The 27,689-nt window shown below is 38.9% G+C and overlaps 1 protein-coding gene across 1 annotated transcript in view; it reads right to left on the bottom strand.

Moving 5' to 3' along the window:
• Positions 1-20: 20 nt before the first annotated feature.
• Positions 21-27,689, bottom strand: part of STT3B (STT3 oligosaccharyltransferase complex catalytic subunit B) — a 49,312-nt gene continuing 21,643 nt past the window's right edge. Inside the window, exons 4-16 of the mRNA XM_072328733.1 lie at positions 26,616-26,681; positions 22,814-22,913; positions 18,281-18,379; positions 16,494-16,640; positions 13,495-13,543; positions 11,768-11,922; positions 9,828-10,039; positions 8,863-9,050; positions 8,204-8,375; positions 6,048-6,221; positions 4,958-5,071; positions 3,684-3,896; positions 21-1,704 (exon numbers count right to left, since the gene is read on the bottom strand). Coding sequence (XP_072184834.1) covers positions 1,624-1,704; positions 3,684-3,896; positions 4,958-5,071; positions 6,048-6,221; positions 8,204-8,375; positions 8,863-9,050; positions 9,828-10,039; positions 11,768-11,922; positions 13,495-13,543; positions 16,494-16,640; positions 18,281-18,379; positions 22,814-22,913; positions 26,616-26,681 — 1,770 coding nt within the window. The 3' untranslated portion in view covers positions 21-1,623. The remainder of the gene's footprint in view (positions 1,705-3,683; positions 3,897-4,957; positions 5,072-6,047; positions 6,222-8,203; positions 8,376-8,862; positions 9,051-9,827; positions 10,040-11,767; positions 11,923-13,494; positions 13,544-16,493; positions 16,641-18,280; positions 18,380-22,813; positions 22,914-26,615; positions 26,682-27,689) is intronic.

Below are 27,689 nucleotides of genomic sequence, written 5' to 3'. Positions count from 1 at the left end.
ACCGACACAACACCCTTATTAACACAAAACTTGAATTAACTTTATTTTCCCCTACAGTCAACAACTGGTCTGCATTGAGCTTGAAAGCAACGAAATAGAAATGAAATCTCCGAATGACGGGGCCCAGAAATCCAGATTTAATTACCTCAGTGAAAACGCTGCAGCCGTAGTATTGGTCTGTAAGAACCGCTGGAGTTGGAAACGAGTTCGTAAATCAAAAATATCCTACAGCTTGGGAAAGAAGTCAGCAGTAACGTTCTCAACAGAGCACTGTAAGGTTACATTTTCTTCATGAAAGGTACATACTATTCTGCGCTTCACATCAACTTGTTGATGCAAGTTTGGTTTCGGTAAAAAGTTGCAACCTGTGGCAGGAAAACAAACTGCAAAACCCCTTCTTCCATTTTATCTAAAGAAAACGTTCAAGTCTGTATAAAGTTTCCCTATAGATGGAAAGCGAACACGTTCAGCCTCCATTTATATTACTTTAGTGCATTTAATGTGATGGTTTTCACCACCTTTTTCTTTATAAAAACAAAAAAACAAGCAGGAGATCAGTATAAAAGACAGACGAAGCAGGTAGCGCTACAGCGGGGATCTCTTCAGTTGAACTGAGCACTAAATAAAGATGCGGAAAACAGATTTCCAGCAGAACTTCTGTCCTCGCAGGCGAAGGCGGTGAGGGGGGAAGAGGTTTGCAAACCCTCTACCACTGCCAGCCACAGAAAAGGGGTTGTATACCTGTCAACCTTTTTCTTCCCTACAACAGGCTCTGCTTGTTTTACTAATGTAAACATTTACCTACAAGAGTTTAGTTTCAGTTCTGAAGCGCCAGCCACCGTATGGTGCTCAGCTGTACGTTTCTATCGCATTCATTACTGTCGATTCAGATTTTTCCAGAGGATGCAAATAAGTGTAGCCCTTGTATCTGCAATGTGCAAGGCTTGCCTCGTCTACCTGATGAAACGATAGCGTAAGGCAGCAATACTGCAATCGCTGTTAACCAAAAGCAGCTCATCCGGTCCGAGCCGTCCCCCAGTTATCTGTCCTGTCAGCTCTGCTGGGAACTGCAGCTTTACTTCTCACACCCCAGATCAAAACCAGCCTGCAGCGGGAGGAAAGGACGGTTGAAGAAACCATGGAGCGGTAATTATGGGAGGAACTTATTCTGAAGGTTTAATTTCAAAGACAGCTTTATTTCCTCGTAATTGTCGAAAACAAGTCATTTTAGATTTAACCATTCCAGTTTACATGCTGCTGCTCTTCAGCTGAACGTGTTCCAAAAAAGATTGACAAGTATGCATGTGCCAAGGACCAAATTACAGGGTTCTTTGGTGCAGTCAGTCCCAATTCTCAACCGATTTGAAGGATAATATGTACCAATAAAAAAAAACGCTGCTAGACTTGGATAGCAGCTCTGTCTTGCTTCACATTACAAATCTAAAACAGCTGTTCTCAATAAGCCAATATTTTTAATCAGACATTGCCTGAAAATTTTGTACAATAATCTGGACCAATGATGGTTCTGTACCCTCATGTTGCTGTGAAACATGACTCGAGCTAAAGGCAAAGACCGGTTATCTCAAGGACAACTGCTTCGTATTAGCATTCGGAACAGTGTATTTAAACTGTCTTCCTGTTGGGTCTCTTGCCTTTCTTTAAAATTAGTTTATTCTTAATGTAGCCACGCTTCCTTTTGGAGGTCTAAAAAGAAAAACAGAATACAACGTATTAGTTAATGATTTAATCTTGACCGCGATTTTAATGCCGTGCATTTCAGTCTGAGCATTAGATTTATTTTTAAAGAGCTTAATGGGTAAATCCTCAACTAAGTATTATCTGTTTATTACTTCTAAAACCGGGATTGTTAATTCATGCCCAGCATTTGCTTTTGCGCGTGCTGTACTTTTCCAAGCTGCACATACACACGATCCGTGGAGTTATTTTCAAAGCTTGTGCTGAGGCAGAATTGATAATTAACCAACGCGATAAAGCTCTGCTCAATAGGCCAAAGAGCAGAAGCGACAGAGAGCATTTGTTTTGTTTGGAAATACCACCTCACGTCTTTTGCCCTGTTTGGTTCTCTTCGAAGTTAGCAAGGTCGATAGCAATGTTTGTTTGCACAAAATGCGTTTTTCATAAAGAAGAGAAACTGCACAACCATATTCTCTAGTCTTTAGTCCTCTGCTGCCTGCGGGCTTGTTAGTGCCGTCTGCTCGTGGGTCTCTATCAGTGTGTTTTAGGTTCCTCTTCCTTCTTTTTATTTAACAGAGGTGGTGATGGGGAGAAGTATTAGTGCTAGCCTTGGCTCATTGGAAATTCAAAGCTGCATAAATAAATAGTCAGTCAGCTCCTGGAGAGCGGAGCTGCACACTGGGCAGCTCCCACGCTTGCTGCAGTGTGCTGTGCGTAGCAGCAGGCTCCGTTGCATCCATTCAATGTGACTTTTTAACTTTCTGCTAAAACTAACAGCGTTTTGAAGTGAGATATGAACACATTACTCAGACTTGCTACTTTGGTGAGTTTGAGCAGTCAGCCCTTATCGTGGAAGAGTGACAGGAGAAGGACTGGACTGCCAGTAAGGAAGCAACCCTTTGAAACCCCCAGCTACTACAGAGCCCTCAGCATGTGCTTAAGCAATCTGAGTTTAGACAGCGGCCCTGAGCTCTTTCCTGGTTCACTGATTCCTTAGTGGGAAATCCTTTAGTAGCTGGTGGTACAACAGCTGGTGCTGGATCAAAACTGCCTTTAGACAGAACTGGCACATCCACAGCTCTAGTGAAGTCAGTGCGTCTACAATTATTACATACAGCCTTGCTTTATCACCTACAAGCAGAAATTACACTGTAAGTTAGGCACAGAAAAACTTCTGCTGTTGTCTTTTTAAAGTAAGATTGGCTTCCTTGGCAACTCTCAAATACCTTATTTCACTTAAAATATGCCATTTTTAGCGTTTTTACCAGTCCCTTCCACCATTCCTCATTTGCACTTGTATGATGCAGCGTATGTTTACTGCCTGCACTAATTCACACACCTTTCTTTCTGACAGGATCCTGGGATTCCTTTTGCAATGTATGTTAGTACACACAGGGGTCAGAGGCCGTGAAGGACAGGGCTGCTGCTGCTGCGATTCTCCCGAGCTCCCTGATAACAAATCCTTCTTAGCAGGCGGAAGTAGCGCGCCAAACTAACGCTAAGATGACTTCAAACAGTAAGCAGCCAGACACTTAAGTTCCATCAACAAAAGTTTCATATTTAATTTATTTCATACAAAAGTGCCATTTTTAAACTTCTAGGCATCACTACTTTCAAACAAAGTCAGAAAGCAACTTCCACATAATTTACTTAGTGAGCCATAGTTACTGAAACATGAATTGCTTTACTTTAGAGATTATGTTTCCAGTTACATGAAGACTTAGGAGCTGTAACAGCCAGTGACACGCTCTATTTCCAGTTAGCGTTCTGCCTAAAAAAAATCTAGCCTTGTGTCTTCACATGCTTGTAAGTTAAGCAGACAGTAAATTAACAATTATTACCAGCAGGCAGGTCTGATACTGGACACTAACATGAACAGTATCCGTAACATTCTGGCTAGTGGAAATACATAATTCACCCGCTATGTGATTGACTTAAAAATAAATTGCCCTCTCTCGACCCTCTGAGTTACTTCACTGGGAACCCACCTTCTTTGACAAATACTTCTGTTTCGGTACAATGTTGGTTACTCTAAGTTTATGATCCAGCGTCTCCCTGTTGTCTAGTTGTTTCACCTTGTATATTCTAACCAGCCAGTGCTCTGAAGTAAAGGCTTCTTCCAGATGTTTAAATTTAATGTCTTTGTTTCCAATCTCAGCGTTTCGCGTACGATCAAATCCTGGGGGTGTCCGAAAATCCAGCTACAAAGACCAGAGTTGTGTATTAGTTCAAGACAAAACCCAAAAGCACAGCACCACAAACTGTGGTGCTTTATACCACATGGCAGCAATTTCCACTGGTCCGCTCAAAGGATGCTGCTTCCTTTATTACGTTGGTTATCGCGACATGGAAAATACTCTCTTATTCTCAACTGTCAAAATTGAGAAGCCTCGCTCATTCCTGCAGTTGATGCAGGAAACACCACTTTGTATCTTCAATAGAAACGCCACTTCTGCATTCAGAGATGATGCTATTTCAGTGAAAGACAAGGGTACAACAGCTCAAAGTAGGTTGGGTTTTTTTTTGGCACAGCTGTTAATGTGTACTTCTCTGCTCTCAGACTGAAATATTTTGCACTATCATGTTTCTTCCGTTCAAGTCTGAAATAGTTCCTTATTAGGGTTATCAGTTAAATCTCACCCCTGTGTTAAGAACATGATCCCATGGCCTCTAAGTTATAGCTGAATAAAGAGCTCTTGATCAGAATGAGAAGCCCATGGGGCAAGGGCTGGTGGTGAGAAGAAAAAAGCAAAGCAGGCCAATTTAGCTACACATGTTTGATGATTCCAAAGGGGACTGGTGGCTCGCTCTGAGAATTCTGTCCTCCCTCTGTTATATAGCATGGAGTTGCTTACAGCACCAGTGTGACTTGGATAGAAATTGGGTGGTTTCTGACAGATACTAAATAAAGACAATTATTAATAGTTCTGCTTTGCTGTTATAAACAAGAAATGCTCCCCGCCACAAAAGAACTGAAGCTTATCGAGTGCTCTCCATAATGGAGTTAGGACACTCATCTGAGGCCAAGTAAAGGACAGCACAAAGCTGAGTGCCAGCCTAGCTTAGCAGTACAGCTGCTTCTGCCTAAAGGCTCTGTGCAGGAAGTAGTTTGGAGGTGTTACGATTAATTGTTAAAGATTACTTTCTTTCTTACGATTCCATTAGTAGGAGCAGTACTCAATCTAAAGAGTGGAAAATGCATCAGAGTAACATTTGTATTCTCACATTTTTACTATGATTTAGTAGAAGAGTCAGCACTAACCTGCATCTCTCCAAATCTGTAGTAGGACATCTTATACATGAGGCAGTTCAGCAGTGTTGGAGAACCTGCCTTGTCTACCCGGAATTCTCCCTGAGGAGTGAAGTAATCGCTTTCCTTTGAAAGCAAAAGAAGATAAATAGAGTCAGTATAAACTAAACCTCTATGTAAGGTAATTTCTCATTCCTTTCTCCACAAAAACCAACAAAACCAAACCACCACCACCCCAACAAAACTTTCATAAAGAATCATTAAGATTCTTCTGACTTCTGCAGTTTAAAAGTTGATTCAAGTCAGTGCTGATGGTGCTCAATGAAGGTAGAATCAGTTACAAACTGCCTCACTGTAACCTAAAATGCTGCAGAACAATTTTTCTACATCTCTATTCTAGTCTTGCTACAAATTCTGTCACTTTACTGTAAGCAGTCACTGAAAAACTGATGTGAAAAGATACAAAGTGGTTGTAGGACGAATTACTCTTCAAATGTAGAGAGCACCACATTGTTAATATACAAGCGCATGACGAAACTCTTCATGCAGCTTCTCCTTAGGTCTGTGCTGAAAGTTTTTGTTTGGCTTAAGCAAATATTACTACAGACTTGTGCAATTGAAGACATTCTAATAACTTACTTCAACTCTACATAAATATTAGCACTAACTTGTCTCCTGCTATTACGGAATGAAGGAATTGGTAACACCAACTATTCAAACATTCTGAACGCTCCTTTTTTGCTTTTAGTACTTCAGTGGTGCACAGTGAGACAGACAGGAATGATAAGGGATACCTTGTTCTTCTGTTACAGTGCAAAAAAGAAACTGAGAAACTTTCGAGGTTACTGACCTTTCACAGCTAAATACTGAAAGAACCTGTCCTGCAGACTGCAGGCCTCTGCACTGCTGCTGTTCTAGAAAAACAACCCCTAACGTAGTTTTCAAATACTTGCAGTAAACAGAGATTTCCCTCCCGGTGATGAACACCAGAAAAACGACAAAGTAAATAAAGGTTCAATAAAACCATAACAAAGTGGAGGTGAAAATACAGAACACGTTGGGCCAAGATCCCTTCAGTTTCCCCATGTGCATTTCCACTTACCCGAATATCTTTGGGATGTTCCCCCTCTGCTATTCTCACCATCCACAAGAACTTATTGATATCATCACCGGAGTAGCCAATGACACCACCAAAAATAATCAAAACGTAATCCACATCCAGACTTCTCATGATCTCGTATGCTGCCGACTCATTCGAGGACATGGCCTTTCCCACCTGCATTATAGCAAAAACACCCTCAGTCTCTGAACAGCTGCCTACTAATCACGTTCTCATATCAAGCACCTGCAAGACCAAGAATATGGTTCCCCACCTGACCCCACAATCTCCTTCTAGGTAGATAAAACAGATTGTCTTCATATAGAAGGCCAAAAGCTCAACCTAAATGGAAACATCATCTGCTCTGTGGGAGAAGGGCTGCCTACTGAAATGAGCTGTAGAAAGTGTGGTAACAACTGCTTTCCTTTTGTGCATTTTTCCCACTTATAAAATCCACTTAGGTCAATAACCGGCATCAGTTCAGTAGCTCCGTGTGCCACAGAATCTCTTGGACTTAAGTGTATAATAATGTCTCACCGTAGTAGAAGGGCACAACTACAATATAAGTAATACTGCATCAAAATGGGTAAAATTCAGTTAAGTCAAGAACTTAATGAGAAAATACTAAGCTTAGGCTGTCAATCTGTCAGAAAGACCAACAGCCTCAGTTTCTTGGCTGTTGTTATCCTTATCTGTGTGAAATTATTTGGCAGATTTCTATTTCTGTCCAGGAAAAAGTCACCTCGCAAGTATTTCAGGGCAATGCCTCATTCAAAACACAAGTTCAGAGATCTGCCACAAAACACACGTAGTGCTTTACTTCCCCCTTTGTTCGCAAACAGAAGCTAACTAACTGTACCAGTCATACTGGGCAGAATTCTTTATCAGAAACTACTAACAGTTAGTGCTGTAACGTGCACAGTTACTGCGTGCACAAAATACAGGTAATTGTTTTATGGTCTGCCTGTTCACCTTATACATCTTGTCCTGAAGGCATCTGCAGGTTTGGACACAGTATCTGTACTACAGATACCGGCAACAGCAAAACAGCTGTCTGTAGAGCAGATGAACACAGACAGATAGACAGTCAGATTAGAAAGCTGTGTAACACCTGACTCTGGCAGTTCAGCAAGAAAAAAAAAGAGAAAAGCCTTATTACATGGGAAAGCTTGCTGACTGATATTAGCACCAATGATTCCATTTCCCAAGCTTTCTTTTGGCTGATGCTAGCTCCCTGCCACTGCCAAAAGCACCTCACCTCACACATTTTTACAGTACTTTGTATGCTCGAAGCACAACTCAATTAATTTGTTCATTTTGAATGCTGCTTGCCAGCACATCTGGTCCAACTGCTGCGCTGGGTACTGACAGAAGACAGAAACTATTTTATCACTTCCCCCAAGCTCCTCCTGGCATTCTGCCCATGCCGCAGAACACGGGTCTTCTGGGAAGAAGCAGGCACTGAGCGATGGCTGACTGCGCAGCACCTAGTAAGGCTACCATGCAGAGCATTCCTGTTTCTGAAAAAAGGATGGTGTCCCCGTAGACACAGACAGTGGTAACAAACACCCTGCCTCAGATGGAAAGAGCAACCCTTAAACTTTGGAACTGGAAGAAACTGAAGGTACAGATGCTTTTATCAAACTGGAGATTTGAGACTTCAAAGTCTGCAACACTTCTTCTATTGCTACGTATAAGCTTTCTCAGGTTTCCAGGATGCCTGAAAATGCATTTCACGTGGTCGGTTTTCATAGTGCCACTCAAAATCCAGTCAAAAGCATTGCTGAACTGAACTGATCTGTGTTTGGACAGTGCCAGGTGAGCAGTGGTACCAGGTGAGTTTTTGCAGTGCATTTCTCAAGGGGAATGGTTACACGACCCCACGCTGTCTGTCCTCCCACAAAGAAAATATGACAAACTGAACTGGAGCTGAAGTTCTGGAAACTCCAAGAAAACAAAACGGAGAACCCAAAAGCAGAATTGATCCCGTCTAGCCCCAGTCCAACCTTTATAACAGAGTTGAAATAACGGCTGAGATACCTGCTCCTTCCACCTGTTTCTTTGTGTCATTCTATCCTTCAGTAAACATCTACACTTTCCTATCTGTCCAAAAGAAGACACTCTGGTGCTGGTACTCTGCAGAGCATTGCCACGCTTACCAGAGCTATGTGGCTGTTGTTCCAAGTGTTGTTGTCTACCAGTGTGGTCCGATTGGCCATCCCTGCGATCTGATAACCGTAGTCCCACCACGACATTACTCTGGCGTGCTCGTCTGTGTTTTGTCTCAGCCAGTAGTACGCTTCCCTGAAGTCATCCAGGATATTCCGAGTGCTGCAAAACAGAGTTCATTTTATTCACATCAGTACAAATGTTGGCAAGAAATTGACTGCATCATGATAAATCTGGGCTCACAAACAAAGCCTTTTTTATGCTTTCCACTCCCTATGAGGCATTCAGTCCCCAGCCTGTACTCGTGAGATTAAACTCATGGACAGCTGAACAGCCAGAAGCTGAAACTGCTTTTGAAGACGTGACTAAATGCTTTTCCAGTTGAATATGTATTCATTAACAAGTTGTATGACCCAAATACTTTTTTGTTCTTTTTCAAACCATCATGCTTTGGCTTTGGATAGGATTCGTTTTATGTATTCACATTAAGTATTTTTTAAAATACGTTTGAAAAGTAGAATATTAAGAAGTTTTTCATTCAGGTGATGATTTTGCCTTAATATAATAAAAAGCAAAACAAATTATAAATGCAAAGGAACTAGAAATGCTTTTGCCCTTTTATTATTTTCAGACCTGTCCCACTACTTACCCATCATGGTTATAAGAAGCAAGAACAACGCTAGGGCTGGAGTATGCATTGCTTGTGACCCAGGTACAGTGGACGGCAAACATCATCAACAGCATCAGCATCAGCATAGTAACAATGTTTTTGATGTTGGGACCTAGTCCTTCTTCTGTTTTCTCCTGTTCAGATACATGTTTTCTCACTTTGCCTGCCTGAACAAACACAAACAGAGCTGTTACGGCAACTTCAATCATCTAAAGCAATGAAAATGAAATGCCTTTTTCTTCACTGCATAAAAGCTGTGGGATACTGCAAAAATCAACCAAGTTCTAGTGTAAATCAACTAGGTATGCACAAGAATGTTTGGACAATGCAGCAACTTGAAAGAATGGATTACTCTCCCAGATCTTTTCAGAAGAAGAAAGTCTGTTATATGTGGCTTAGTTCAGCTTAGTGCAATGATGCCCTTTTATAAGGCACAGTGGAACAGAGAAGGACACTGGAGTCTACTATGAGGAACAGGGAGAAATCCTCATGCACTGGTTAGTGTAATATAGGCTACAAAATAAAAACATGAATAGGTAACACCATCTCCTTCAGGACTTTGGGAGTACAGACATACCTTCCCATAAAATGTATTATTCCTTTATTTCACTCTGTTTAGGAAGGAATACAAAAGGGAAGCAGTTACACACTGCGTGACACAGAACTGCTGTATTAAAGGAGAGGGAACAACTGCCTGCCATCACCCATCTAGAAAGCTGGGTCAGCACTGCAGACTTCCTTTGGTTAAAGGCTCGCTCTGATCAGCTAGAAGGCGCCACTTCTATACTGGCACTGATTTTCTTTCAGAGCATCATTACTTACAGCTCATTGGAGAACAGCACTTTGTTACTCTAAATTTCAGACCTTTAGAAAAGTTAAAATAAACCAAAACAACAATAAAGCTTATCTTAATTAAATTCCTAACTTCTGCTCCCTCCCCTCACCTTATCATACAGGTTGCCAGGGTTCCTTTTGTCATCCTCATCGCTGCTGTCCTCTATTGGTGGATTTTCCCTCTTCATATCATCACCCAAGTAACGCTCAAAGACATTAGAGAAAGCAATTGCAGACAGCATACAGACCACAGGAGTCAGAGTGAGCATCAGGCGAACCATCACACCAGCAAAGTAAACGGCACTGATTGCATACAGAGCAACTGCAGAGGGAAAAAAAGAAACCTACTGATGACATTTAGAAAGTAACCCTCCCTGTGACTGCACGCATTCAGGCTCACCAGAAAACTGTTTTTGGGAGCAGGCTGAGTATCTGTGTGTATAAATACTGGAGCGTGCAGCTTGTACTGCTCCTTAATTTACAGAGATAATTAACTAATGCGTTTCCCTTTTAAACCTCAAGTCCTTCCTGAAACTCATCTTGACAGCTATTAACAATAACACAATTCCATTTTCATATTCATTAATAATGTGTCAGCAGGTCCACTGTTAGCGAAATTTAATATCACACACCAATAATACTATTGGAGTAGCAGGTAGTTGCACTTGGTTAGAAAGGCCAAACAAGTTATTAAATCTGAAAAAACAAAGAGCAAGGATTAGATCCTTATATAAACATCAACATTTAATCTAAATTACAGACATTCCTCAACAAACTGGGGGCTCGTCTACATTACAACACAGCTACAGAAGATGATACTGCAAGCCCTATTCTGAAGCAAGTTTTCCTTGACAGCATTAACTCCGCTCCCTTTCTTTGCTTCCCTCCCATCTCTTCCTCCCCCCAAACCCCAAACAAAGCAGCAACAAAACAACAACAACAACAAAAAGGATTTTCAGGATAGGAATATTCACAACACTTTTCCTCAGAGGAAAAAACAGCAAGAACACAACCTGCATGCACTGTTAGGAACATCTATTGCTCACGTAATAGTGGTTATTGCTGCTTTGCTACAGCTTGACACATACAAGCACAAACTTTAGTGAAAACTTCGTGATTTGCCACAGAAATAATTAAGGGGCACTGATTTATCGAATTGCATTGTACAAACATTTTGCACTGTGCAGTGCGGTGGCACGGCTCTCTGTTCTCACTCACAGGTCTCTTGATGCTGACTGAAAGGATGCAGCATGAGCAGGCTGAAAGGGAGCCTTGCAGCACCGCTTTTTGCAAGGACTCACGTAAACAAAAGTGCACAAAATACTCCAAAGTCACAGGTCTGAACACAGTAAATGTTCCTGTCGCTCATGGGGTAATTCCACCAGGCTGCTGTACTGGACTGAAGCCTTCTGCTTCCGTAAAAGAATGAGCAAGCGTGCATCACTCCTCCTTTTGGGCTACAACTCCAAGTTACACCTTCAGAAACCTCATTCCTAGCCTTGGCAGTGTGCTCTCAAAGTAAAGCTTCATACAAACAAACAATCTGTTGTCAGTGGCACAGTGAGACCCCACGCCTCTGCTTAGGTTTGAGCCTTATCTTGCACTTGCTCCACAGTGAGTGATTAAGTTCACTAAAATAGCTGAAAATCTGTTAAGAAGAGGCATTTCGCATCATCCTCTGTGGATGATGGATGACTGCCAGGTACCCAGAGAAGAATCAGGTGCCTTGAACCTGTGTGGGGGAGGGTTGCTGCTTCGAGCTCTTCACCTGAATATGAAACTGCACCCCTAACCCGAGGGCTGTGCAATCCACACATGGAAGAGCCACAGAAATGCTTTGACCCCACCGTGCAATAAGGCACTCCATCACCGTCCCACCCACCTCCACACGAGCTGCATTTATATCAGGTTGTAAATACTACTGCCTACAGGCAACTCCGAACATCCCCCCTCATTCTAGAAAAGGTTTAAACACGTTGTAAACCGGCTTTGAGCAAACAAAACCAAAACAGAATCAAGCTGAAGATGATTTTAAAACATTTTCTCTTACCGAAGACTCTTTCATCATTGATGTTTTTGATACAGAACCACAGCCCTGCTGGGAAAGTACACACGAGAATATGCAGATCAAAAAAGAAGGAAACCCATGTTGTAGGCTGATGCTCAGACACAGAGGCAATGATCGGGATGTGAATTTTCGCATACCTTTTTCAAAAAAAATTCAGTTCAAATTATTTTGAAGAGATAAAATTATTAAAACTTGTAAGCATTAGGAATTCTGAAATGCATTTCAAAGGCAGCATTGCAATTTCAAATGCTAAGCGCTTTATTTAGCGGAAACCTGATGAAACTTCAGTACCAAAAGATGTCCCCCTGTCTTACTGCATTTAGGAAGTATTTGGTGTGCAGAGCTATTTCAAGCATCGGTATAAAGGATCATTTCCATACTAATTAAAAGAATGAGAATTACAGATGTTTTGTTCTATAATGGCTAAATAGGAAGCCAAATTCACCAGAATGAAAACATACAGCCATGGTAGCCATCATTATATTCCAGAGTGACAATCAACCGTGACAGTAATTTTCCTAGGATTTCAATGCTGTATTTTGAAAGCTTTCCTCCATTCAAAACATCTTTGTTTGGTTAGTGATGAATCCAAATATTAAATACCAGGCCAGTTGCTGATGTCCCCACGTTTTCTCAGATGCTTAAAACCAGGCCTTGTCTACACTTGGAAAGGCACGTTAACTAAACTACACGTCAAACACTCAGTGCGGATGATGACAAAATTGGGTTCCACATTAAAAGACGGCTCTGCATACAGCCCTAACCTTGGAAGCTACGTGCCCAAATGGTGAGGTATCCTTTTCTTCACTGATACCCAGGTCCTACTTAGAAATGCATTAACGTGTTTTAAACACAATGCGATTCTCTAATGCAGGCAAGCTCTCAAAAGTTTCATGTTTTGTACCTGGATGGGCAGACCATTTATAGGCAAGGAACAACATCGATATATTTTTCAAATAAACTTGAGGCTTCTTTACTGACACCTATTCTACTCCATTTATTACAGTGCTGGTACAGGATCTTGTGTCAGCTGGCCTTCCAAGCCTGATAAAAAGTTGAACTGCAAATGAACCCCTGCCTTGAAAATCTACCAGTTAAAACTCACCTTCAACACACTGATCTGAAAAATACCTTTGGTTTTATTCATAGCATCCATTATTTAAGTGTCTGGATAAGGAACTGAACATTGGATTTTTAAAGGTTTAACTAAACCAGAATGTTTATCTACTCAGATGAATAAACCAAAATTGTTCAGAGTAGCCATCTGTATACACAAAACAGATGTATGAATGTAATAAACAAATACCATGCAAGATCATGTGTAACAACTTTTTGATTTCGTGCAACGTTGCTCAATGAAAACAGTGTAAGTTTAAGGTTCTTCATAATTCTGAAGTGTGCCCCCAAGTGTTGACACCACTTTTGGTTATCCTAACCTGAGAAGCACCGACATTTCATAGACGAACATACAATCAGCATATTCAAAGACTTCCAAAGAAGCAAGAACTTTAATGAACAAATTAGTGATGAAGGTAAAATGGTTGCAAAGACCACGGTACAGTTACTACCGATGTTCTTTTTAGATAAGTGATCAAAATCAACTGTACTCTTGTTTACTGAAATACTAAATGGATTTGAGAACGAGGAGAGCAAAAGATTATCAGTTTTCTGCTGAATGCTATTGATAGCAAATATTATCCTTTACTTACCCAGTGTCCCACAGTGAATAAAACCTTCCACTCCAAGGAGCGATATAACCTGAAAACGAGAAGAGAGGAAAAAAAGACTTTTGCTGCCTAGGTATTTAAATGCAATAATTAGTTTACACCTTTACATGACAGCACAAAACTAAACACCAGAAGAAATGTCATTAAACGTTCAGAATATGTGAACAAGGCCTACTGCATTAGGTAGCTTAGGAAGTCTACCGATCATGAACCCAGTTTTAGTTACGAGATCACACCGGGCCAGTTCAATCTCAAGACATACACACCTCCAGAAGTCACGGTGATTCAAAATAATTAACATATTTCTCAAAGAATGACTGATAGCAACCTACGTGCTGTAAAGAAGCTCAAAAACAGAAAACATAACTGATAAGAAGTATTTCATTATTCTCAAATGCCTAAGCAAAAAAAATAAAGAATGATTAACAGCCAAAACACTGATACACAAAACACTCGTTTCGTATTTTTTCTGTACTGATATATCTACATGCAACACAGAATATAAAAGGTGTTATCTGACATGCTGATAAGCTTGCATATATAAACACATTTATAATATTATATATTATAATTTATAAGATGACAAAAATTGGAAGTTTAAATTTCCTTGCAAATCTTTCAGCTCTATCTGAATTCAGATAAAGAGGATCCAAAATGAGAACTTTATATCCCTTTAATTATTAGCTAAGCCTTTCTGCGTGATGCGCTAAGTCTTCCCACTGATAAATACAAATAGTATTATTTGACTGAGGATTCTCATTTAATATTCTGTTTAGACATTTAAATATTATGTGTAATGTTCTGTGCCGAGACATCTTCCCCTTCAGTCCTTGAATGCAAAGTTTGCTCCCAAACCATGCACAAGTAAGAATGCGATGTCAGCAGACAGGGAACACCCAGCTACTGTCTTCTCTGGATGTATCCAGAACACAGTATCAGATGGGATTCAGCCAAGCTGAAATAACTGGCAGCTGTGATTATTATCCATGATCTTGATCAGGGTGATAAAGGAGGGCACCTGCCGCCTGGAAAATGGCTAATGCTCCACCTCTTGGGAAGGCAAAAAGGAATATCCAGGGGAACTACTGGCCAGTAGCCTCAGTCCCTATAAGGATCTTGATGGAGAACATCCCAAGATACATTACTAAATGCCTTTAAACCGTTCTCCTTGTTTCTTATTTGTAAGCTGAAGAAGAGCAGGCTGGATAAGCGATAACCAGATGTGTTGAAAATTGTCTGTATTGATATGCTCAAAATACCACACAGCGGGTTGGTGTCCCATTGGTGGCTGACTAGAAAAATGTTAAAATATCACAGAGTTGAAAACAGTGAATAATGCTCAATTAAGAAGAGTGACTGATGAGCATTAAGGCAGGCAGGACTTCCATCCAAAACATTAATTTCCTTCTTCCAGGTGCTGCACCTGGGTTGCACGGTCCTGATGTCAGCACCCTGCTGCAAGGGGATTATTAAGAAAATACAGAGAGAGGGCTGAGTGCCATGAGATAAATCAGGAGCCTGGATCACACAGCATGTAAAGAAAAACGGAGGGGAGCAGACTTGTTGTTTGGTAAAGCAGTGACGCTTATTATGGAATTTCAGAAAAGGATGTTAACACTTTCTAAGAAATGCAACGTAAACATATTTTGCTACAGACTGAGATTAGAAGCCAAATGTCCTGATATGCCAGTCTGAATTTTTTGTTTTTGATTACAAGTATCAGTAGGATTTGCTCATTCACACTGAAAAGCAAATTACAAACCATCAAGGTTTAGAAGATTCAGGCAAGTATTGATGCTAAGTACTCTTTTGGAATAATGGTATCATAATTAACAAAAATTAAACTTGCAATCGAATGTCCGAAGAACAGCTGATGCCATAAGAAAATCTACAGTAGAAACATTGCTAAGAGGAAGTACAAGAAAGATCTCCATTAATATAAAAAAAAGTTAAACTTGAAGAAAGTGATTGTTTCTTTTTAAAACCAACCAATCCCTCTAAAAAACATGACTATATATGAGGTATATATTAACATCACCCAATTTATACCAAGCAGAATTCAGTTTATATGTATAAACTGTTTATATGTATAAAGTATATCACATATAGTGGTATATATCACATAAAGTATATGTATAAAGTATATCACATATATGTATAAAGTATATCACATGGGTGATGTTTATATAGGAAAACAGTTGACTTTTTCTCCATTGGAGGAAGAAAGCATGGAGGTAAATGACCAAAGAAATAGGTCATGGAATGAGAAAAAGGCAGTGAGGCATCTGAGGAACATAACCATACAAAAACAAGATTAATTTTGTGAGGCTGGGTAGCTATCATGAAGATTGGAGGCTGAACCACAGAAGAGGAACTTACAGACATACATTACCTTCAGTAATATTGAAATCAGGTTAAATTATTTAATAAAGTACCTATCTTTATCTTGATTTATCAGTGCTATTCAGAATAGATTAACTGTGCTTATCTTCCCAATAGGCTTTTACTATAGTTATGTTCCTCTTCCAACCTGACTTCTTGTGTCATACTCTGCATTATGGAAAAACTGCAATGATGTTACAAAGTTTTGTATGCAAAGTACATTTACATGCACACACTTCATTTTCAGTAATGAAAGAATTACTCTGGCATGCACATGCTTTGTAATATTCGCCTTCTCCCATTCTTTAATTCTAAATGCGTTGTTGGTATTTTGACGTGATATCGATCTGTGCTCTCCAGCTGATGATCTGTTTGGTCTCTTCAGCTAATTTATAAGTCTAAATATCCCCAGTATACTCAAATCCAGGAAAGAATCCTGCAGCTCAGAATGCAGAGTGAATTCCAGCACACAGACACATGAAGTAATAACATGGGTGTTGGTTTGCTCTGGTGTCACCAACAACTATTTTTGACTTAACTCAAGTTCCGATCACCTCAGTTACCTGCTCCAAAGAGAATCTGGTTTCATGTTTATTTACCTGTGTATGTCAAATAGATGACGCTCAGGAATACAATACCAGCAGCCAGTGAGACACCCAAGAAGAACAAGGTCTGAAACTCTTGCTTTGTTAGCCTATCTCTCAGATACTGCAAAAATGCATATGCCTGCAGCAATGCAAAAACACCTAAAGAAAGACAAACATTTCTGTTTAAATTCTAAGAACAAAACAAAACAAAAAAGCAATTGCCAAACTTACCCTCTATTTGGGTTAGAAAAATACACACAATGTATATATACCCCTACATCTGAAAACCAGTATAAAATTACCTACTCACAAATTCACTTTAATAGTTAATAGAGATGATAGTTCCTCAGCTATTGCAATGAATTTCTCCAATAAACATTCTTTGCTTATTACGGATTAAAAGCTGCCCTCTCACTCCCAAATTAACTTGGGATTAAAGGGGAAAAACATCTGAAAACTGGATTGCATACGTTTTGACAAAGGCCAGTTTAATAAACCTAGGCATTATGAAAAAACAAGATACAGCTCTTGGCTACTTTGAGTAATGGGTTACAGAGAAAGACCCGAGACAACATGAAAAGCAAGTCTAATAAAGGAATATATGGGAATCAAGTTACCAAACAAAGCAATAGGATTTAATGGAAGAAAAAAAAGAAACCAACATCTAAGTAACACAGACAACTGAATTATACAAAGCTAATGCTGAAACACCAGAATTCGCTGTTAGGTAAGCACCCCGTACACTCAAAAAGGTAGTTCCAAGTCTAATATTAAGCATGGGCATTTTCTGTTGTTATATTTTTCAACATATATAATCATATCAATCCAGTGATCTTGCCACTCAAAAGCTAAAATCACTGCTAAAAAATCCCACATGACTACAAACATATGGTCATACGGTGTTTCTCTAATCATGGAACTGTGACAGACGATGTTGAAATTCATTAGTTCCGAAGCCCCAGAGAAAGCAAAATCTCTATTCACTAAATAATTGTAGAATTGTTCTGATGCAGACTATGGTATAATAGCTTCTACTCTGTCCATTATTTGCAGAATGTTGAAAGAATCTCAATTAATATCAAAAATATGCTAAAAATATATATTTTTTTTCCTGTGAATTTTAATCAACTTCCAATTGCTGTCCAAAATACATTTTAGGTGATAATATATAACTGTAAAAAGGAGCCATCTAACAAATTAAGCTGTACCACAAAACCAGTCTGTGCTCCTAATAAATAATATGCATGCTCCTACATCTAGCAGACTTAGTAAAGGTTACTTCTGTCAAGAAATCAAGATGTCTGAATGCTTAACAGCTACTGAGAACAAGCTTAGTCTAAGAAAACAAAGAATCAAAAAGATTAAAATGGGTAATTTAAAAATCAGCCTCCTATATGTAGTATGTCATCTGTAGTTAACTCGCTTTGAAAAATTATCAGCTCTAAAAACAAATGGCTCAATAAGAAGTGTGTTTACCAGTAATGAATGTTTCAATTATACAACATTTGAAAGCAACATTATATTGCAACACAGCAGAGATTATCAATGTGTAAAATAAGTGCTTGTCAGAATGCATTAGTGATTCAGCGTTACGGAGGCATTTTACTTCCATTAGCTCACACAAAGAAGGATAATGTGTTGATTGGAAAGAAAACTTCCCTACAAACACTAAATTGTACCTATTTTCTTCAACAGTTTAGTTTATTAGTTTGAGTTATTTCTAATACAAAGAAACAGCCACAAGGGTTTGAGGTTTTCTTGTGCTGAACAGGCTCTTTGGAAGCAAACAGTTTTCTTACCTGCAGCTGCCATGTGTTCACTTGTTCTAATTGGTTGAAATCCCACAAAAGGTATCTGCATTGATAATATTAACCCAACAATGTAGAAAGTGCTATATGCTACGAGAAAAGAGGGAGAAAGCAGAAGAGAAAAGCGTCAACAAATGAGTATACACACTTCAAAAAGCGCTGATTCCCCAGCAGAGCCCATTCCTCAACTCTGAACAAAGAATGGCACTGAAACTGAAAAAATGGCTTAAATATTTTGGCCACTGTTTCCCTTAAAAAAATGCATTCTTAGAGAAAGTAGCAAAGTACTGCTATTCCTAACTACGCTATTGTTGCTTATTTTTCGGGCCTATTTGATTTCTGTGTTTTTCCAGAATATGGGAGGGAGAAGAGATCTCAGGTAACAAGTGAAAAAAGCAGCTTTCCATATGAGGAGAAATTAAAGGAGCCAGGCTGCAAAGATACAAAACATTTAAGTGTGCACTCCTTACTTAGAGAATGAAAAAGGTACGTTTGTTCTATTTTTAACACAAGAACAGAGGCATGACAAGAAACTGAAAAGCAACAGAATTAAAGTGAATACTGAGCATCTGTACTATTAGACCTGTACTGATAACGGGGACTCATAACCCCTCAGAAAGTTGAGGCCAAGAACACAAAAGTATTAACACCACGAATCATTATTTTAACTGAAACAATATTCATATACATCACTCTGACAGGATTTGGTTCCTGAAAACCCCAAGGTGAAAAGGAAAAGGAAGGACAAGAGTGAAATACCAACTACGAACAACAATAAGTCTGCTCATCTTGGGAGCAACTACTCAACTTCAAATCCAAATGAGGTTTTCTTCCCTCAGCTGCAAACAGCAGTACCGTACCTCCAAGATTTTTTAAACATTCCTGTACATCATAAACCACTGGCCTTGGATACAGCCTCAATCTTATGAGGAGATCCTTGTCCTTGTATAATTCTTTACTAAGAGAACAGGTTTGGGGACCACATCATTGAGGACCACACCATATACCAGTGGCATTATTTTTGTTGCAGCTGTGTATTATGCTCCTAGGACACTGTATGCTTTGCAAAGATCAGAAAAATGACTGTCATGATGCTTCCATCCACTTCCAGCTCTCTTCGCTGCCGTGTTCTTTGAAGCATCAGTATTCTGCTGCTTGGCTTTACTACCAATCTATTCCCTCTTTATGCCACTGAAATGTATTTGTGCTGTAGAAAACTTCATTTTTGAAGAACTCACTAAAACATAAATCATTTTTGTATCATAAAAGTGCTGCAACACTGCCATCCTGTGGAGGTTTAATGATGGCATAAATCACTAGATTTCAACCTGTTAGACCATTTTGAAGGATCATTTTTAATTCTACAACCGGTGTGCTTCATTTGCCCTCTTTTTTTTGCACCTCTCAAAGCCCACTTCTCTCAAGCAGCCACCCCAGCTGCCTGCTTGGTACTGAAAGAACTGATGGTCTGACACAACTTTTTGAGGAATTTATTACATGAAGGTAATGCTGCATCACAAAGTATCCACGTTCCTGTGCAAAGACTATGCAAACAGTGTGATGTAAAAACAAGAATTTGATTTGCATTTCTGAAATCTATTTGGTATCATGGATGTCCCAACCTTGGAGGTGTCCAAGGCAAGGTTGGATGGGCCCCAAGTCAACCTGATCAAAATCTAGTAATTGAATGGTGGGTAACCCTACCTGCAGCAGGAGGGTTGAACTAGATGGTCTATGAGAACCATTCCAACCCAAGGCATTCTATGATTCTATGATTATAACTTTGATTAAACCAAAATCAGAAAAAAAAACCTGACCTTCTTTTGGATAATCTCATTTCACACAATTTCAGTTACTGCACAAACTTGAGAAAAAAAAACCCAACACAAACTACTGAAAACTGCTCTAGAGAATACAATCAACAATTGTCAATGAGTAGATTAGAATCATCAGAAACAAGCACTTACTGCCTTAAGATTTACAATACTTCAGTAGTTAATAAAAGCATATGATAAAACACCAAAGCAAGGAATTATAGAAATTTAGTTTTATATTCTGGCAGATCACTGAATTGTTTGAGTTAGACTAGATGACATTTGAGGATCCCTTCCAATTCCAAGGGATGCTTTTCTGCTCCACCTTCTGTAGGGGAACCTGTGTTTAGCAGAGGTGTTGCAATAGATGATCTGCAGAGATCTCTTCCAATCACTACAGTTCTGTGATCTACAGCTAGATTAGGTTGCTCAGTGCCTGTTCCAGCCTGACCATGAGCATCTCCAAGGCCAAGGCAACCACCACAGCTCTGGGCAATCTGTTCCAGTGTCTCACCGCCCTTTATTGTAAAAAAAAAATCTTCCTTATATCTAATCTAAATCTCCCTTCTTTTACCTTGAAACCGTTTCCCCATGTCCTGTCTTTAAGTGTTTTGTTTTGAAGTATATAGGAAAAAAAAGAAAAAGAGTAGATTGAAATGAAAATTGCCAAGTCTCCCAGTTGCGCAAGACTTAAATCTACATTAGTGCCTTTCCAAACGTAAAACCATTCATGTTTTCTATTTGTGAGAAACTACAAGAGAAACTACACATAAAAGAATGGAGGACAACATGACAGCAGTTTCTGCATTCAAATAAAGAGTCTTTTTTTCTAAAATTGATGCTGATTTTACTAGCTACTGTCATCTGTCAATAGGTTACAAAAAGTTATAGCTTCATGTTGCTGGTCTTGAGAAATAGGAGTCTCCTGCACACACACTAGTAGTTGCATATCACATATGCTACAAAAGTATCTTTATCTTCCCTACTTCAATGAGCTTTCATCTTATCATCCTATCTGAATATGTGACAGTGAAACACACTTCCATTTCTACCCAGAATTGCTTGAACATTCCTATCAGTTTTTACAAAAACATCCTGTTAAACAAACTACAACGCTGCTGCAAGATGTGCAGACATCTGTGTAAGGCTTCCCATGGAAGTTTAAATTGAGCCAGGAATTGCTAGGAAACTGCAAGGCAGCAATCATGTTTTAGTTCTGACAACTCTGCTAAAGTGCATCTCCCTCACAGCTGAAGGACAATAACATCTCAAAACACAGCAGCTCTATGCAAAACAAATGGGTGCCAAAAACTTTAAGTCATACGAGCTGGCAGAACTATTTTCCATTGATGAATTTAAAGACTAGTTCATTGAGAACAGAAAAAAACAAGAGTACTTATGCGTCCTTGTTTCCGGTTACCGCATCCTTTTAGGATTTTATTAACAAATAACTTTCGTTTTCTCTTGTCTAACTCACAGAAGCTGGAAACGAAAATATTTAATAAAGTGATTTTAGAAGAAAAACAAGACGGATTGCTCTCCCCTATAATTATAAACAAGTGGTTTATGAAAAAGTTAACTACCACTAAAATTAAAGGTGCCTCAGATTTTCCCTCCTTCTTTACATTTCATTTCAGATTCCGGATGATAAAAATAGGCAACTAAGAAGCAAGGAACAAACATCTGTATTGGGCTATAAAAACTGAAAAATGGAGTGTGAGTAACCATTATATATTTGAACCATTACGCACTGTCTGCAAATATTGTAATTCCCCCAGTAGGTTCTGAAAAAAACCAACAACAACAAAAAAACCCACTAAAAATACCAAGAGAAAATCAGTACCAAAAGGGGGAACAAATATATATTTACAAACACAAAACATGGTATTATAGTTGAACGAATGCTATGCTTTCAAACTATCTTTAGTAAAGGTTTCACATGAAGGGATCAAAAAACTTCTAGCTAATTTATTCATTTTTGAATCCCTGAACTGCTTCTTCATTATTTCATTCACATATCCACACAACGGCCAATTGATTTAATAGGTTCTATCTCTAAACTGTTGACATAGTACGTAAATATCAGGCAAATCAAATAAAAATGTTATTCTCCTAAGATCGCTATCCAAACATTTCTGAAACTGGAAGCAAGGTTGATCCATTAACCCAAGAAAATATTAAGGAATCAAGTGGAGGTGGCAGACTCTTATGCTGCATTTTAGTTCAGGTTATATAAAACTTCCATGGTTGTTTAGAATTCCCTGTGTCTTTTCTTGTGTATGTCACAATATACTCTAACATTTGCAAAATTACTGCTGCAAAACGCTTTAAAAATAGCAGTTGTTTTATGTACTAGGAAAAAAAAATGAAACTTTCTTTTTTCTTTAGGATGCACCCACACAATGTACAAATTAAATACACTAACAGGATTTTAGGAATATCAAACCATCCAGTTATCTCTCTTTTTTTTCAGTGCATTACAAAGTAGAAAATGAATTCACTGCAGTGCATCCAAAGTTTTGGAACTGTGAACAGGATGTCTTCACTCTCTACTGCTGCTGACAGCAACTGACTATACTCAGTTATTCAGTTAATGAAATGCAATCTGATGTGCAATTACTTCATTCCCACCTAATACAGATGACATCAGTGTAATTTCGTATCTCATGATCTAGCATTTAACAATGACTATTCAAAGAACAAAACTTACCAATGTAGACCCTCCTGCTGTACCTCTGCATCAGCAGCAGAACAAACACATGCAGTGGAATAAGGTTGATGATGAAAACATAACCACCCCATGCAGAGACCTGTGAGAAATGGAATAGGAAATCAGCTGCAAGAATATCTGCAAATACTTATGACAGTCAGTGCTGACAAGAAAACACAAAAACCAGGTAGACAAGAAGCCAAACTACTGGCAATACTACCAGAGTCTTTCTCCACACTTACTACCAATGGAAAGGAAAACAAAAAATTCAAACCCCCATAAGCAAAAATATCAAAGTATTAAAGACTTTTGAAACGGGCCAGCACATTTTCATGACTGCCTTGCTTACAGCTCCGCAGCTCCTCCTGAACTAATTTGTTCAGGCTGGCAAACAAGAATGTGATGCTGGGGGCTTTTCCTCAAGGTGATGGATGCAGCACATGGCAGCAATAGTACTCCCATCCAGGATTCGAGATTTTCATTTGACATACAACAAGCACAATCACTTTTCATCTCCAGCCAGAAAGAAGAAATGGAGCAAGGTGCATTGCCAACAACAGAACCGTTGGGACAATGCAGCAAAGGGAAGCTGAGGTGTAAGGAAAGAAACGAAGGGAAGAGGGCAGATACACAGGGAAGCAGGGCTGTGGAATGGCACACGACAAGATCAAGGAGATTGTCAACCCATACTAACTGTGGTGCTTGAGAACTACTGGTAAGATGTACTTAGAACTGAAACATTACAGTGTTATCCTTGTATCACTCATTGTTGGCTTAGATAAAGATTTAATGAGCTACCATTACAATATGTTATCTAAATTTTTAATACATTATGAAGGGCTAATGTTAACTAGGCAGCCTGTATTTTAACACGTTCTCTTGTCAAACTGCAGTCTAGACTTCTCCCATATGTACCATGCCTACCCCAGATCTTCGTTTTCAGAATGCAGCAGCTGTGTGGTTTTTACTTTAATTGTACTCTAAGGCTCAGTTTCATGTAGGTATTTTTAAAACCCTAGAATCCAGAAACCCAAATAGCTGTGTCTGATAGAACAAATCCTAAACTAAGGACAGAATTAAGTAGTGCTTTCTGATACTCTAACTGCAAAACCAAACGCTTCAAAATTTGGGGTGACTGATTCATACCATGAGGAACAAGTAGAAAATCTGAGAATTTTCTGGAAAATAATTTCAGATTATTGTCATTCTATTGCCAAATTACTAACATGAACTACCATGTTTTACATAGGCAATTTCATTTTCTGAGAGAAAATACTACCAAAGACAGGTAAGATAGTATAGAATGAGAACAAATTGTCATGCTTAGGCAAAAACTCAGATGATGCACATAGCAGGCAGCCTGCATGAACCAGAAACTTGTATTTCTAATTAGCATCTATTCGCTAATTATCAAGATATTAAACTAGATCTACACTGAAGATTGTACTGGAGCTTTTCAAACACAGGGGAGATTTCCTTGCAGAGCTGCAATAGAAATACAGCAGTGCTCTTGTGAGTACTCAGTTTAAAGTTTAATTTTACTCCTTTGTTATGACAAAGCAATTGAAGCAAAAGTAGCTTATGTTAAATAAAAGCTAAAACATTTAAATGCAAGAAAAAATAACTCCTCCTTTTGGAATGCAACACTATATTGTGAGTCAAATCACCAGAGTGAGTTAGGTGCGTACCTTAAGCAAATTCAGATATTAAGTAAAGCTTCTTTCAGTTCATGCAATATCCATCTCTCTTTGGAGAAGCCGTTCCCCACATTCCACAAGCACAGAATGACCCTCATTGCCTCAAAATTGTCATTTTTCAACTTGCACTGAGAAGATCACTCATTCCACCAGACGGCAAATTAATACTACATAATGCATATAATCATTAGGCTGTCCTACAAATTTATGTAAGCAAAATGCCAAGGAGGGCATCTTATCAAAATACTTCCTCAAAAAGAAATACAATATACGGAAAGCCACCAACAGAGATGAAGCAGGTGAGCTCTGTGAGCAACCGAATTCTCATCTAATCACTGACACTAATTAATGGAGAAATAGGTTAACCTTTTAGTAGTTGGCATTGCTTTAAAGGAAAATAAAGGAAAATAAACATTAAATTTACATGAAGGACTGAGTGTCACGATGATGACATTGATTCTTTAAGTTCTGCCACATGCACACTTTAGATCACATCCCTTCCTTCTTGGAAAGTTCTACAAACCAAGGGACTAGTCAGACTGAGATGAGGAGAACTTGCTATGCTGTGGTTTAACCCAGCAGGTGGCTCAGCATCACACCCTCATTTGCTCACTCCCTCCTATTCGCAGTGGGATGGGAGAGAGAACTGAGGAAAAAAACAATGAAGTAGAACTCATGGGTTGAGATAAAACTATTTACTAATATAGAGAAAAGGATAGTAGTTATGACAATACATATACATGAATGTATATAACAAGTGATGCACAGTCAATTGCTCAGTACCCCAGTACTGATGTCCAGTTAGCCCCTGAGCCGCAGCAGAGAGCTGGAGGAACTCCCTCTCCCTTCAAAACTCCTTCCACGTGCTGCCGTAAGTTACGGGATATCCTTTTGGCCAGTTTAAGTCAGCTGTCCTAACTCTGTTCCCTCCCAGCTCCTTGGGCCCTTCACTAAGAATGGCCTTGGCTCTGTACAACACAGCTTAGCAGCAACTATAAACAGCAGTGTGTTATCAGCATTGTTTTTCTCCTAGAACCAAAACATGGCATCGTACCAGACACTCATATATATACCAGACACTGTCCCAGCTGAAAATAAGATATCTGCATATTTATGAACAACACTTTTAGAGGATCTTGCCATTAAATAGGCCTAATATAAAAGACAACCATCTACCAGTTTGTCAATTTAAAACCTAATGTACCTGACCTTGTACAACACACAGCTCTGTACCAAAAGCACAGACCTTCCATGTAATGCAATATAAACACAAATGTTAGTGTATAAAAAAGATGCTCTTTGTTTGCTGACTTAACAGAAAGGAGGAGAAATGAGAGGAAACAGATGTACTCCCAAAAAACCCAATTAACATTAAAGCTAAAGGAAATGTAGGCAGCACCCACAACCTCTGAATTAGTGCTCTACTTTAAATTAAGGCACGCAAAATAATTCCCAAGTTCTTTATTTTTTACAGCTATCTGCCTGTGAAAATGCAGTATTTCAGGCTTCAATGTTAACATCACCAAGCAATTATTCCAACTATCCCACCGCTGGACGTTTTGAAGCTAATTTATTTATCATATAGCCACAAAAAAATGTTTATCCATTAGATGAAAAAAGGCCTTTGACAGATTCATGCAGGATAATACTGTGAATCTAACAGTTCAGAAGGGGAGGAAAAAAATCTACTGTTATCACTGTATATAGCATGTACGATATGCATATATTGTATAATATGTACATAGTAATAATGACACACATATGCATGAATATCAAAACTCCACCTTCAATCACCTGGGCCAAACTAGAAAGTCCACAGAATCAGAGCATCTGTTTGCAGCACGGGATGAATTTGCAAGAAAAGTTCTTGTATTTAGTGTATTTAGTGTTGTACGAGAACTGCTTTCGCTGTACTTAAAACACTTGGAATTTCAAAATATTTAGTATTTCTTCTAAATCATATACTTAAGGTCTTATTACTAAGAGAAAGGAACAACTTTACAGTATGATCCCAACAAAGACTAAAATCTCCTCCTTCTGTCCTACATCGACACATGAATGAAGCCCTACCCAAAGAGTTTAGTTATAACATACAACAGGCTTACCATGTAGAAGTAAGATAGACAGCAGCAGATTGTCCAAAAGACTGACCCAGTTTTCACCGACTTCACCTTTAAAAATAACCAAGTATAATAAACAAATATTGGACAATAATATAAAATTCAGCTTAAATACAACTGTCAAGTTTTTAAATACGTACCAAATTATATTTGTATGCTACTGATGTCCATAAAAATCAAACCACAAGGGCAACTCATTCGTACACAGAACAGCTTACACTTATCTCTCTAGATAATGCAGAGACAGGATGCGCTCCAAATGTCTATTTCATGATCCGAGGTAGAAAAGTAGGCGCAACACTTTTGTGCTGCTTTCTCTGAGACACTAGAACTTATTGTTAACTGTAGACCACCTGTGGCTTCCTATGGCTGGCATCAGACCCAGCTCTGTACTTATAGAGCTGTCCCGTAATTCTGAAAAGCTCACTTAAGGTTGGTGAAAGCATCCAGATTTTACTAAAGATAAAGCAGGATCCATGAACTGGCTCAGGAATATGGTTTTGTACAGAACAGTCAGTGGTGAAATACTGTCATTAAACAAAGCTACGCAGTTATCTCTAAAATATATTTGATTCACACAGTTCTGCAAGAGCTTATGCACAACAAACATTATTGGCACTATGCAGTCTAGTTAAATACGGGATTTTCATTAGAAGAGACAAATGCTATTTTGTCTTAGTTATTAAAAAGTAACAACATAGGTTGATTCTATTATTATCCAAACTAATATACCTTTACAACTGCAATTTAAATTCAAATTAAGAAAACATAAAAATCATTAGTGGGCCTTTCTTCAGAACCTGCACTTAATTATCATCAGTAACTTAATCATGAAAAGCTTGACTTTCCTTCTATTATGTTCTTACCAACAATATCCCACGTCCCCAAAAACTCCAGCTTGCCTAAATCCCTTCACACAAAACTACATGACAGATGAAGTTCTACATGCAGATTAAGGAGTGACAGATGAAAAAATAGGCTGTTTAAAAGGCATTACACTATTAAACATTTTTAAAGCATGCAAGCAGTATGAATATCTTGCTCCATGGGCAGATTTAG

The sequence above is a fragment of the Excalfactoria chinensis genome, chromosome 2, assembly GCF_039878825.1.
Source record: "Excalfactoria chinensis isolate bCotChi1 chromosome 2, bCotChi1.hap2, whole genome shotgun sequence".
Lineage (NCBI taxonomy): Eukaryota > Metazoa > Chordata > Aves > Galliformes > Phasianidae > Excalfactoria > Excalfactoria chinensis.
The sequence above is the reverse complement of the archived record's forward strand: the minus strand, read 5'-3'. Positions and strand labels throughout refer to the sequence as shown.